Raw genomic sequence first — 13,220 nt, forward strand, 5'->3', positions numbered from 1 at the left:
GGTATTCTATTTAAGGTAAAGTCAAGTGAGATATCCTATGCCACATAAACGTGCACAAACGACGTCATTACCATACGGGGCAATTTCAATTAAGGGTGAGACTGGGCTATGCTCTATGGTTGCTATCAATTTGAGCGCTTGTTTGGATACACTCAATTACATTCTTATCAATGGTGTTCACATTTGTTAACAAAGATTATTATATAAGGACCTATCTTAGAATTGGGTACTTTATAGAGTGGCTACCCATATAGGCACTGCATGTATTTGGGGTCCTGTGAACGGGAATGCCTTGTTTACTTATGTTCTTTGATGATAAAATTATCAAGATCATATTCAGAATCTATAAAACTTAAAAAATATAAAAAAAAAACTGTGGTATTGGGTCGCTGACTAGCCGTGTCAAGTAACGTGCTAAAATATAACTAAACGTGCTATAATTGATATTCCATGGTATATCACTCAATAGCAATTGCAAAGACTTGTTTATCCGAATCATCTACATTAAAATAATATATGAATCAAAATTTGACCTATTTCCTTAAACCTTGTTATACCACGGAATACATTGCTATTCTTTTCTTTGGGTAAAGACGTCTTTACCCAAATATCCTATGCTAGATAAACGTGCACAAACGACGTCATTACCATACGGGGCAATTTCAATTAAGGGTGACTGGGCTATGCTCTATGGTTGCTATCAATTTGAGCGCTTGTTTGGATACACTCAATTACATTCTTATCAATGGTGTTCACATTTGTTGAGAGATTATTTTTATGAGTGACATAAAAATGTAAGTTACTTTGTACAGTGTATATAGTTGTAGTTATTTTTAGTTATAATTCGAATTCATTTATGAATTACCTAAAATAGATTGAATAATTCAAGAACACCTAAATGGAAGGACTTACACCATAGATTTTTTTAATATTGATTACTTACACACACAAACCTACTATCTTCACACAATACCTACTATCTTGCTAGACACATCTATATTATATCTAAGCTTATCTTAGAGAGAAAAAGTACACCATAGTCATATAAATGTATTTTTTCACACTTAAAACAAGTGTTCGTTAATTCCTAATTAATTTAAATACTTAGGAAAATCAGAGGTACCTGCTTAAGATTCGAGCCGCATACCTCCATTTAGAGAAACTAAATTTAAAATGACTAAACTATTTGGGAATAGAAATTATTAATCAACAACAATTCAATTCATATCCGGAATGTGTAAATTGATTCTTCGAGCCATATGTGACAGAGCTATTACACAAATCAATCAATGTCCACCGCTGAACTCGATCTGTCATTTTCCGAACTTTTATATATTTATTGCAGTGCCTTAGTCAACATAAGTTACATTAAATGATCGCATTTATCCGTGGTAAGATATCATCATCAACCCATTACCTCCACTCCACTCCACTCCTGGACACTCAGAATGAGGATTAAGTCATAATAGTCCACCGTGCTGGCCAAGTGCGTATTGGTTGTAAACTTTGTTATTTTTTTAGATTTTTTAGGTATGCAGGTTACTTCGCGATGTTTTCCTTCGCCGTTTAAGCAAGTAATAATGAATTTCTAATATGCATATAATTTTGAAAAATGAGAGGCAACGCCTGAGAGTGTTTAAAAAAATGTCAAATGCATGTAACGTCTACTAAATTGCATTTGCACAGCACAGTGGACTACGGCTTAAATCCCTGTCATCATAATGGGTTATCGTCATAAAATTACACGAGTAACTTGTTAAAACTCTCGACATACCAGAGGAAAATTGGCGATCATAAAAATAAACATGTTAATAACAAATCCAGTATGAAAAAATCAACACCCTGTAGTTTATGGGGGAGCTTTTGTCCATAAGCCTCCCGAACTTCACTTCAACGCGAATGTTTGATCGCGTTCTCGTGTTAATAAAACTTCTTTGCACACCACAAAAATGTTAAAAGCAAATTACAGCTACATTGAGAACAGTGTTAATTTCTTCTTATTCTACGACGACAACTACGTTTTGAACGACAAGATAGGCGTTTTCGAAATCGTCGTGTCAGTATTCTTCGTAGTGTCAATGATTTTGAGTGTAGTGGGGAATGTGTGCACTTGTGCAGTTATTATCCGGGATCGATCCATGAGAACGCCGACTAATTACTACCTGTTCAATTTAGCGATAGCCGACCTCATGACCGCGTTGTTCGTTCCAATCGAAATAACAGTTTTGTGGATTCCGGACCTCTTTGGGAAAATAACTGGACACATAGTTTTCTTATTTTGGGATCTGTTAACCAATTGTAGCGTGCTAACTATTTTAGCGCTGACTATAGAACGATACATCGTAATATCGAAGCCTTTTTTACGTCATACACTTATCCTGAACTCTCGTGTGTTCAAAATTCTTGCTATAAACTGGACGGCAGCCGCCTCATTCTGTCTACTAAATGTGTTTTACTTATACAATATAGAAGAACATACGAGTGTATACATTTACTTCAATTCACCACCAAGTAACCAAGTGGTGCTTTTAATGGCTGTGGAAGTCCTCGTCTTTTTCATATTCCCAATGATGGTGATAACCATGCTTTATATCTTGATTATTTTGAAGCTGAAAACGAAGCATTCGTTAAGCCACACTCCGACCTTTGCGAAGCAGAACAGAAGCAAGGCGATTAAATTGTTGGGTTAGTATGAGCTTTCTCGCTTAAAATTCATTTCTCGCTTACTTATAGTATTTCAGGTCAATTGTTCATCTGATGCTTGTGCGTTATATATGTGTTTTATATTATAAGCTTAGGAAGTCTAAACCAAGGCCATGTTCATGCGTTTGAAAATTTAAACGCTAGCGAATTCTCTTACCCCGCGGCATTTTTAGTATGATTCACATCATTTGAGAGCTAGGTTTTGGGAGGATTCTACGTTTATCAATATTTTAATTATAATAGGGTCAACATTAATTTCATAATCTCTTCCACCTATTTTGGATAAGTGAAAATGCTCCATAAATAACTCCATTGTTTTACCCTATATACTCGTATATCAAGTTGAAAAGGGACTTAAGACACTGTATGGTCTCTACACAGCTGTTTGAGTAGATGTTTCAAATGAAATTGAATGAGAAATATATAATATGAGCTCAGTAATTGCCTGCTTTTTAGTACAGATTACATTTTGTGCGAAGCGAATTTTCTACGTAGGTGTTAATTAGGGTTACCAATTGTAGTAAACACGTAGTATTGAACTATATTTCGGGTTTGCGTATTATATATTGTTAAAAAAATAGATAAAGTATTTGAATATATTATATTTTCGATACCGAAATCTAATTAAAATCACTAAAACAATTTACAAGAAGGTTATTTTCGGTTATTTTCGGAAGGTTACGTACTGGAAATTATGAGAAGATAAAAAAGAGTTAAAAAAAAGTGAGTTTTTGATTTACATTACTCAAAAAATTGAATATGATAAAGCATTACCTAGGTATATATATACTTCTGTCTATTTTTCGTTTTCCCAGAAAATACTATATTTTTAACAGAAAATATTGTCTTTTACTGCTTATTTCGAAAAATATTACATTTGAGACAAGAGACGGCAACCCTAGCAGGTATTATACAAACATCTTAGAGGAAGACTCAGAATTAAGATCCGCAAAATAATAAAGACTATGTCTTTGTTTTGTATTATAATAAATGGAATTCTTGTGTACTACTAGAACTTTTGTAAAAGAAAATAAGAGTATAAACATAGCGTAAAACAAGTTTGTTTTATCGTCGTTTTAATTAATAAAGATAATGGAATTTCTATATAATTACTTGTTTACAGATGTCCATGGGCGACATTTACTACTTAACAATGCCATGACGTACCACGTACATGGCACTCCCTTCTGCTACTTTTCTAAGGCTAATATAGCCGTACCTTCCGTCAGTTTGTCTTTTTAAATGTTTTTTTTTTTTTTTTTTTATAATATAAGAGTAGCAGACGATTCGAGTAGCAGCATGCAGTCCACCTGATGGTAAGTGGCTACTGCCGCCCATGGACATCTGTAATCAACCCCAGATAGGATTAGATATTCCTACCTGAGGTCGACCACAGATGCGCCGCTACCCCTGAGGACTAAGCTGGAACGCCTCGGAAAAGTCTGTCTCCCTTACCACACCCTTCAAACCGGAACACAGCAGCGCCTAGCACTGCTGTTATTAGGTAGAAATAGGTGTGGCGGTGGTGCCGCCGGAGTCGAACCATAAAGGGTTCTACCACCTTCAAAAAACACTTACTTTAAAAAGGACAGACTGAGTGAGCACTTAGGTTGCATATTTCCGAGAATACATTTTTTTTTTTACAATTGATTACCTGTTATAAAAAAAGAAATCAAAATAAAAATAACGTAATTTCTATAGGTACAACAAGTTTAGTGGGTTTCTTCGCGATGGGTCTGTGACGAGATTGTAGTTTGAACTTTAAAATAAAAAAATAATAATTAAGCGTTCTAATATTTGCCTCCTGGCTCTATGATCAAATCGGCTCCAAGGTACAAAATAAATCCAAATTACATACACATACAACAATTTGAAGTAGGGACATTTAAATTGATTTTCAATATATCATTACACTATTTGTTTATTTGTTACAAGTTTTAGAAATCTATTCAAATTATTTAATTATTAGTGTTGTTTTAATAAATTATTTTGTTATTTTCATGATGTTTCATTTTTATAAGAATAACTTTAGGGTTTATATAGTCACTGGCTGGTACGATTGTATGAGTTAGCATAAAAAAGAAAAATAATAGTTTTGACGTTTGGAGTTTTGCGCGGAAAGAATAAAAAAGTTGTAAATTGGTTGAACAAATATTTTTATTCTTTTAAAAGTAGATAATTTATACCTTGTTGAAAATATTTTTAGATGAAAACAAAACTATATTCTGAACCTAGATAGCGTGCGTCCACCAAATTGAAGCCGAACGTCATTTTTTCTACAATAATGTTAATTAATAGGTTAACAAACTATAAATATATTTTTATTAGTTTATTATTAATTATTTAACAATAATTTTCATTTCAGCGGCCATTGCTGCATCCTTTTTTATCTGCTGGTCGCCATACTGTATCATTCGCATAATGGCAATAATTCCTGAGCTAAGGCAAAAAGATTATATCTATGTAAGTATTTTCATTTCAGTATTTTTAATTAATTGTATATTTTTGTGACAGCTATCAGCTGTTTAAAATTAAATTAAATATAAACGATCTTGAAAACCATCACTTATCCTCCAAACTGAAACCTTATCTTGACAGTTGTGTCAAAATAATTTTATACATTTTTATATTTAACTAGCTGACCCGGCAAACGTAGTGTTGCCATATAAAAAAAATGTTAAGGGTGAACAACCCTTATTACTTAGGGGTATGAAAAATAGATAGTAGCCGATTCTCAGACCTACTGAATATGCATATAAAATTTGGTGAAAATCGGTAAAGCCGCTTCGGAGGAGTATGGTAACTAACATTGTGACACGAGAATTTCACATATAAGATTTATTTTTGTATATAAGTGGCTCACAGATAGGTCTCTCAATATTAATATCGGCAAAATAGCTGGAATTCGAAATAGGCCTTACTAGAAACAGATGTTATTGAAATGTTTATTGCTTTTTACTTCTTGGAAATAATCGTGCTTAGTTTTGATACGTCTCGCTAGGAATTCTATTATTTTCCGTATTTGATCCTATATTCATTGCCATTTATTTTTTATTTAGACTCCACACGCATTCTCAAGTGCCAGGCATAGGTCGTGACAAAATAATATTTTTCTATGCAATAGTTTGACAGACACGGGCACTACGGGCAGTGTTTACACGTACATATAAATAAATACATTAATATATACGAATCATCATCGTCAACATCGTCAACCCATTATTGTCTCACTACTGGGAATGGGTCTCCTTTCAGAATGAGAAGGATTAAGCCATAGACTACGCTAGACTCGCCATTAGCCATAGACTAAGCTACGCAGACCAATTGCGTATTGGTGGACTTTACAAACCTTTGTTTTTTTTTATAAATCTCTCAGGCATGCAGATTGCCTCACGAAGTTTTTCTTCACCGTTTAAGCAAGTGATAATTAATGTATAATACGCACATAACTTTTATAAATCAGAGGTGCCTGGGATTTGAACCTCGGACCCCTCAATTAAGTGGCCGAGTAAATATTAGACTATCACTGCATTAATATATTAATGATATATTTTAGCAACATTACTTTTACGTTTATATGTATGTGAAACTACCTTTTGTCTGCCAAGTGCCACAGTAGGTACGTACCTCTTTGTCTTAAATGTAAATAAACACTAATTCTATCAACTTCGTAATACAGTTGCATCAATTAACTTAACTTCCAGGTGTGGCAGGTGTTCTGCTACCTGAACTGCATTAACAGCTACGCTTCGACTGCCGTGAACCCGATCCTTTACAGCCTTATGTCGCGCAAGTTTCGACGTGCTTTCAAAGTAAGTTAGTTATTTAGACGAATACACAAAGCAAGTATATCTAATATCTAAACACATGATAATTATCACTGTATTAATTTCAGGTCAGTTTTGGTTCATGTAAATGTAGTCTCTAGATAGCTAATAATGTAAAGTTTTACTTATTCCTACCTGATACGCCGCTACCCCTGAGAACTAACCTGGAACGCTTCGGAAATGTATTTCTCCCTCACCACACCCTTCAAACCAGAACACAGCAGCGCTTATCACTGATGTTATTAGGGAGAAATAGCTTTACTACATTGCTGCTGAAACTAATAAAACTTTCTTTGGCACCTCTATCGCCATTTTATATATCTCACTGAGAGGTTGTTTGCTCACGTATCATTCATAATTGTCATCGTTATATTATTTGGATATTCAAAGGTGACTTTATTTCTAAAGTCAGAAGGCTTTATTCGCAATACCATTTCCTACTAGTTCTTCAAGAAAGGTGGGCTTATAATATTGTAATAATCTAGAAAATAAAGGGAACTTATGTTTGTCATGAGTTATGTAGGGCTTATGTATAAGTGTGACAGGATTTAAAATAAAAAGGCACAAACAATAATTGTTTATTACTCTGTGGAGAATAATGCTTTTAGAAAAAGATAACAGTACGAGTGACTAACAAATTAGAATAATGGTATTTTCAGTTTCTGAAATAAAAAAAAAACCTTAATTCTGGATTCACCTACAGCAGGTAGAGCGTCATTTCTCGGCTTTATTATACTGCTTATTAATATTTATTTAATTTATTAAATATTAAATATAACCAATTGTGATATTGATATAAAGTCACTAACACTTTTACAGGAACTACTGAAAGGCCGCGGAATTTCTAGCCAAACTCCGAGTATAGGTCTTCGGGTTAACAAAAGCACCAATAAATCTGCGACGGACAATTTACAAAGAGGTTATAAATTAAACAATCTTCACAGCGAAACTGTATACAGTGGGAATACAGGCTTAGTTTAACAGAATAAAGTTATTGATAATAATTAAAACAATATAGAATGAATAAGCTTTAAATAATTTTGTTATCGTGGAATAAGGAAGCTGATACATGAGCGACAACATACAACGACTACCGCCAGCGACCGACGATTGCCCACGAACGTCGACGTCATGTTACGACCATAGATTAGTAAAGATTACTCACTCCTAACAAGAAAATATAACCAGTTTTGATAATTGAAATTGTCACTGTCATGTATTTTCGTGTTTGAAAAATATTAAAAAAATGTAGTTTTTAGATCATTTACGAATGAAACGATATTTCTTCGCACCTTTTTCTTCTATTTCGTGTTTTTGCACCACTTAACTGCACATGTCGGCATTGTTCCGCGTAAATTAAACCATGTGAGCCATTAAACGACTGAGACATTGTCAGCCGTTTAAGCCATTTAACGGCTTCCTTCAATAACAAGGCGGTGAGATATCTATACTTATCTATGGTTACGACAGCCGATAGTCGTCACCGACTGTCGCAGCTCGACACTGACGAGAGCCGCCGACCGCAAAGTCACCGTTCGTCAGCGACTGCCAACGACCGCTAGCGACGCCTGCCGACACGAATGTTTGCTTGTGTATCAACTCAGTATTCGCTCATGTGTTATAGTCCCCATAAAACTGCTAGTCCGCTCAGAATATAGAAATGACTCACGTCACCATAGCAAATTGTATGACTACACCTGCTCGCAACAACTTCAGAGCGGACTAGCAGTTTAGCGCTAACTATACCTTCCTAAATGGTGCCCGTGCCACGGGCGTCATATTATCACGCACAATCATTTGGTTTAGCTAATTCAGCCTGCGAAGACTAAACTGGAACGCTTCGTCATACTACTGCCTACATTTTTGTATATAATAATTAATAATAAAATCTTTGAATTATATCATCATCATCATCATCATCAACCCACTACTGTCCCACTGCTGGGCACGGGTCTCCTCTCAGAATGAGAAGGATTAGGCCATAGTCCACCGCGCTGGCCAAGTGCGTATTGGTAGACTTCACATACCCTTAAGATTTTTTTTTTATAGATCTCTCAGGTATGCAGGTTTCCTCATGATGTTTTCCTTCACCGTTTAAGCAAGTGATAATTAATTTCTAATACGCACATTAATTTGAAAATCAGAGGTGCGTGCCCTTTGTGCGTGCCATTTGAACCTCGGACCCCTCGATCGAGAGGCCGCGTTTCTTAACCACTAGGCTATCACTGCTTGTTGAAATAAAAGTTTAATATATGAAATTCCTGAAATAATAGAAAAAATTGTGATTTTAGATACTAAAAATTTTAATGTGTTTCTCTATACGTAAAGTGAGCCACTTGTTGTTTGTTTTGTAATTACGGGGAATTGCTTTGTTAACGACACGGCCTAAACACACAATCCTATAATTCAATCCCAGTTCATTCACAGTGATAAAAAAGTCTGTGTAGGTACTTGTGTACTGACTACTGAGAGTCTCAAGAACATTTTAAAGTTTATTTTTTTTATATTACGTATTATTATATCGTCATCAATCCATTACTGTCTCACTTCTGGGCACGGGTCTCCTCTCAGAATGAGAAGGATTAGGCCATAGTCCACCGCGCTGGCCAAACGCTTATTGGTAGACTTCACATATCTTTGAAAACTTTTTACATATTATTGTATATACTGTAGTATAATCTCACACAATTAAAACCAAATAGGGCTTATATACATTGTCAAGATTTCTATAAAAAATCATTCGTCCCGTTTCACACCAAAACCATCTGGGGATAAATACACAGTTAACATAATATATCTCACATTATAGATTTACTACATTTTCCTCTACTTTCTTCGCACTTTCCTCCCTATCCTCCCTTCAGAGTGTTGCTACTATATGTCTTTGATTAAAAGTAATATTTGAGTATATTTAAATTATATAGATATGACGATACAAGTATTTGTCTAGACGAACGACAGTGCGTTAACCAAATTCCAAAAATTAGCACAAATTTAGGGACCCGCGCAATGTGTTTATTTTTTTTTTTTTTTTTTTTATTATATAAGGGTAACAGACGAGCATGCAGTTCACCTGATGGTAAGTGGCTACTGCCGCCCATGGACATCTGTAATCAACCCCAGATAGGATTAGATATTCCTAACTGAGGTCGGCCACAGATGCGCCGCTACCCCTGAGGACTAAGCTGGAATGCCTCGGAAAAGTCTGTCTCCCTTACCACACCCTTCAAACCGGAACACAGTAGCGCAACACTGCTGTTATTAGGTAGAAATAGGTGTGGCGGTGGTGCCGCCGGAGTCGAACCACAAAGGGTTCTACCACCTTCAAACTCGAAACTTTTCAGCGTGTTTCCCTCCTATCATTATTACCCCTATCTATGCTAGACCTACATTTATTTGCATTTTATTTACTTATTTATGCAAGTGTTTTCACATTTAAAAATAAATATTTATACTCAAATCGAAAAAATAATAAACAAGAATACAGAACATTACAATAGTGTTTATTTCTATAACAATGGTAAAGAAAACGAGCTACCTTATGGAAAATGGTGCCTGCCGCCCATGGATATCTATAACAATATCTTACTTGAAGCCTAACTTGCCTCATACTTAAATCAGATCGTTAGTTTTTGCCTGTCATTACTATTATAGTTTCACAAAAAAGTTTTTAATAATGTTTATTTCAAAGTTTGAAATATATTCAGATTGAGCTCTACATTGTATTTGCTTCATTAGCGTTCTTAGACGTTGGCCTTCTATAGTAAAATATTTACCTAAAAATGAAATATCAAGAAAAACTACTCTAACGTAAAAAAATACTTGATACAAAATATTACAATTTTTGTATACTTACATAATTTTTTCATGATTAAGAAATTATATTTCAATCATTACAAAAATAATATTTATTCAAACAGCTTTTCCTAGAAACGTATTAAGTTAATGAAAAACAAACATAATCTTCGTTTTCTGACAAATGTCTTTCTGAATACTTCAAATATATAAATTACGTTGAAACGACATTATGTAATAGAACGAGGAATACTGGCTACTTTTATCTAAAAACAATTTAGTACCCTTAGAAACTGTTAGAAACAAATAGATGTTTTTAATGTTACGTAGGTTTTGATGGTATACCTATCTGGAAAATGATTTATGATAAAGAAAACGAGTTATCGATCGCAGAAGTCGAGATTCGATTGTAAGTGAAAAGTAACTTGATTCACCAATGTCTCTATCTAAATTTCCAGAGATAATATATATTTTTTAATATTTACATTTGACTATCGTTAAACTGACAGTAATATAATGGTCGCATACGGTTAATGTTTTTTTTTCGATTTAATATACCTAATACATTTTTTTCTGTTAAATAAATCACAATAAAACTCTCCCCGGAAACGCTCTCCTTCTCTATAAGAACTTTGATAATGCAAAATCACACACTCAACGCGCGCAACGAGCTTTTAAAGGTTTTCAAAATCTATTCAAATAACTTTATTATAAGTAGTTTTTTTTTAAAGTAATTATCTTGTGTTATTTTTATTATAATTAAATCTCATTTGTAGTCACTGGCAGGTAGGACTGTATGAGTTAGCATAAAAAAAGAAAAGATCGGGTTTCGACGTTTGAGTTGTATTTTGCGCGGGAATAATAATACTTGTTAATTGGATCAAAAAATAGTTTTATTCTTTCAAAAGCGTACAACGTTTTCGTACGTACAAGTATGTACATAGAGTAGAATCTAGAGTTGAGTAGCTCGCGAGTGAGTGATATAAAAGATATATATCTTCACCAAAGAGCTAATCACTCATCAACTCCGACGATTTTGAATTATATCTTTATATCCGCGTCACACTCATCACTCACTCGGAGTCACTCGCTCGCGAGTGAGTTATGAGTCAAATGAGCGACTGAGCTGACTGAGAGAGTCTGATTTGAGTCAAATGCATAACGTATTAAACACTAAATTAAAATCTTTATTCTTTGCTAAGAATGTGAAAACAGGGATATACAAATAGTGTTGGCTGTACAATTCATATATAATTTCTTTTGTATTAATTATAGGAATCAAAAATGTTGTCAAACATTTTGATCTGATTCTCTGAAATACTGATATAAAATGTCGCTTATATCGTTACAGAGCTACTGAGCTAAAGTGAGCTAGTGAGCTAAAAGAGTGATATATATCACTGAGTTCAAAAGATATATCTCGCTCTTTTCACTTTAGTGATATATTTTGCGCACCTCTAGTAGAATCACAATGAAAAACTTAAAACGAATTTGCAAGATTTATTAGCCACTGACGAGGCAGGCAAACAAAAGGTGAAACCTTGCGGAAACTTCGACTTGAACTCTTACGTTAGCGACTGAAATAAAGGCTCTACCAAACCTTTTCTTTCTTTTCGACTTCAAGCGCTTTCTATTTATGTGAATACATCAGAAACAGGCAATATTTTGTACTTGGTAACAGGCAAGGTAATATTTTTGTATACATTTCGATATAAGTAATTCTCCTCATAAATATATTGAATCCCAAGAAGGTCCAAGAAGGTCGCTGAACTGTAGCTGAGCTGTGTTTGTTCAATAGCAAACTAAGTAGCTCACGGTTCACTTAAATCAATTATAGCCAATAGTCATTTAATTGGAATTTCAAATGTTCAACCAAATACGGCCTTTCAAATAGCCCATTAAACTAATTGGTTTTAAAATTTCATCGCAATGCCAAATATGAAAATTAAATTCAAAAATACTAGTATTCGGCTTGTAGAAAGTATGCAGTACCTTTTATTTTGATAGGATTTTATCTTTTTTTACACATTTACATCTGACACCCATCCTTGCATACATTTAGCCTGTAGATATATATATTTTTCTTTCGTCTTAAACTATTCCCACTTTCTGTTTCGTATTTTAAAAAATTCGGCTCATATTTTGTTATATTTCAACATTTTTATTAATTTTGTAAAATGAAATATCTAATTTAATCCCTCTTTTCCTCGTATAAACGATTAAATTAATTAACCACCACTTTTTACTTTGGAGTTTTCCTTATCTATGTCATTTTATTACCTTCATTACTTTCCGTAATTAAAAAAAGAATAATCAACTACACAAAAAAATAATGTAAAAAATATTCGTATAAACTTCGGACGTTTGATTAAAATTTACTAATGAAACAAGATTAGAAAATTTCAAAAGAAAAGTGTCAAAGGCAATAAGCTTACAATTAATTTCTAGTATATTGCTATTTCACATCGGGAACTTAATATCAAGGTATACGATTCTGTAATTAAGTCGTTCTTGCTTGGAGAACTTAGTATTAGTTCGTTGCTAATTTCTCCAGTACTAATGTGCAATCTCATTCACTTCAGGTAGTCTTATTGCACACGAGCTTTGTCCGCGGCACTTCTATATCTTCTTTCCTACTTCTTTACTACGTTTTTTTTATATAATTCATATTTTACGAGTAAAAAATGTAATATATATCACTGCTAAGTGTGTTTTGCGAGGTAGTCTCGACGAACAATGATGAGCATGTAAACGCGAATACAGACGTATAATCTTACACTTACTAGAAAATAACCTAACAAAGAAGAGACAAGCAACGTGGCAAGTACCGAATACACCCGAGTACGTCATTTACATTACCGTATTCGCGCCTATTCGTTTATGCTTAACGAGTAT

General features: G+C 34.0%; 1 protein-coding gene across 1 annotated transcript; it reads left to right on the forward strand.

Moving 5' to 3' along the window:
* Nucleotides 1-1,949: 1,949 nt before the first annotated feature.
* On the forward strand, nt 1,950-7,682 carry NGR-A2 (neuropeptide receptor A2). The gene is made up of 4 exons (XM_073082763.1): nt 1,950-2,685; nt 5,069-5,166; nt 6,408-6,515; nt 7,350-7,682. The coding sequence occupies exons 1-4, from the start codon at nt 1,950-1,952 to the stop codon at nt 7,509-7,511; spliced, it is 1,104 nt and encodes a 367-aa protein (XP_072938864.1). The 3' UTR covers nt 7,512-7,682.
* Nucleotides 7,683-13,220: the final 5,538 nt, after the last annotated feature.

This window comes from Epargyreus clarus, unplaced genomic scaffold (assembly GCF_041222505.1).
Source record: "Epargyreus clarus isolate Ecla_fem2 unplaced genomic scaffold, WU_Ecla_fem_2.2 ptg000018l, whole genome shotgun sequence".
NCBI classification, from domain to species: domain Eukaryota; kingdom Metazoa; phylum Arthropoda; class Insecta; order Lepidoptera; family Hesperiidae; genus Epargyreus; species Epargyreus clarus.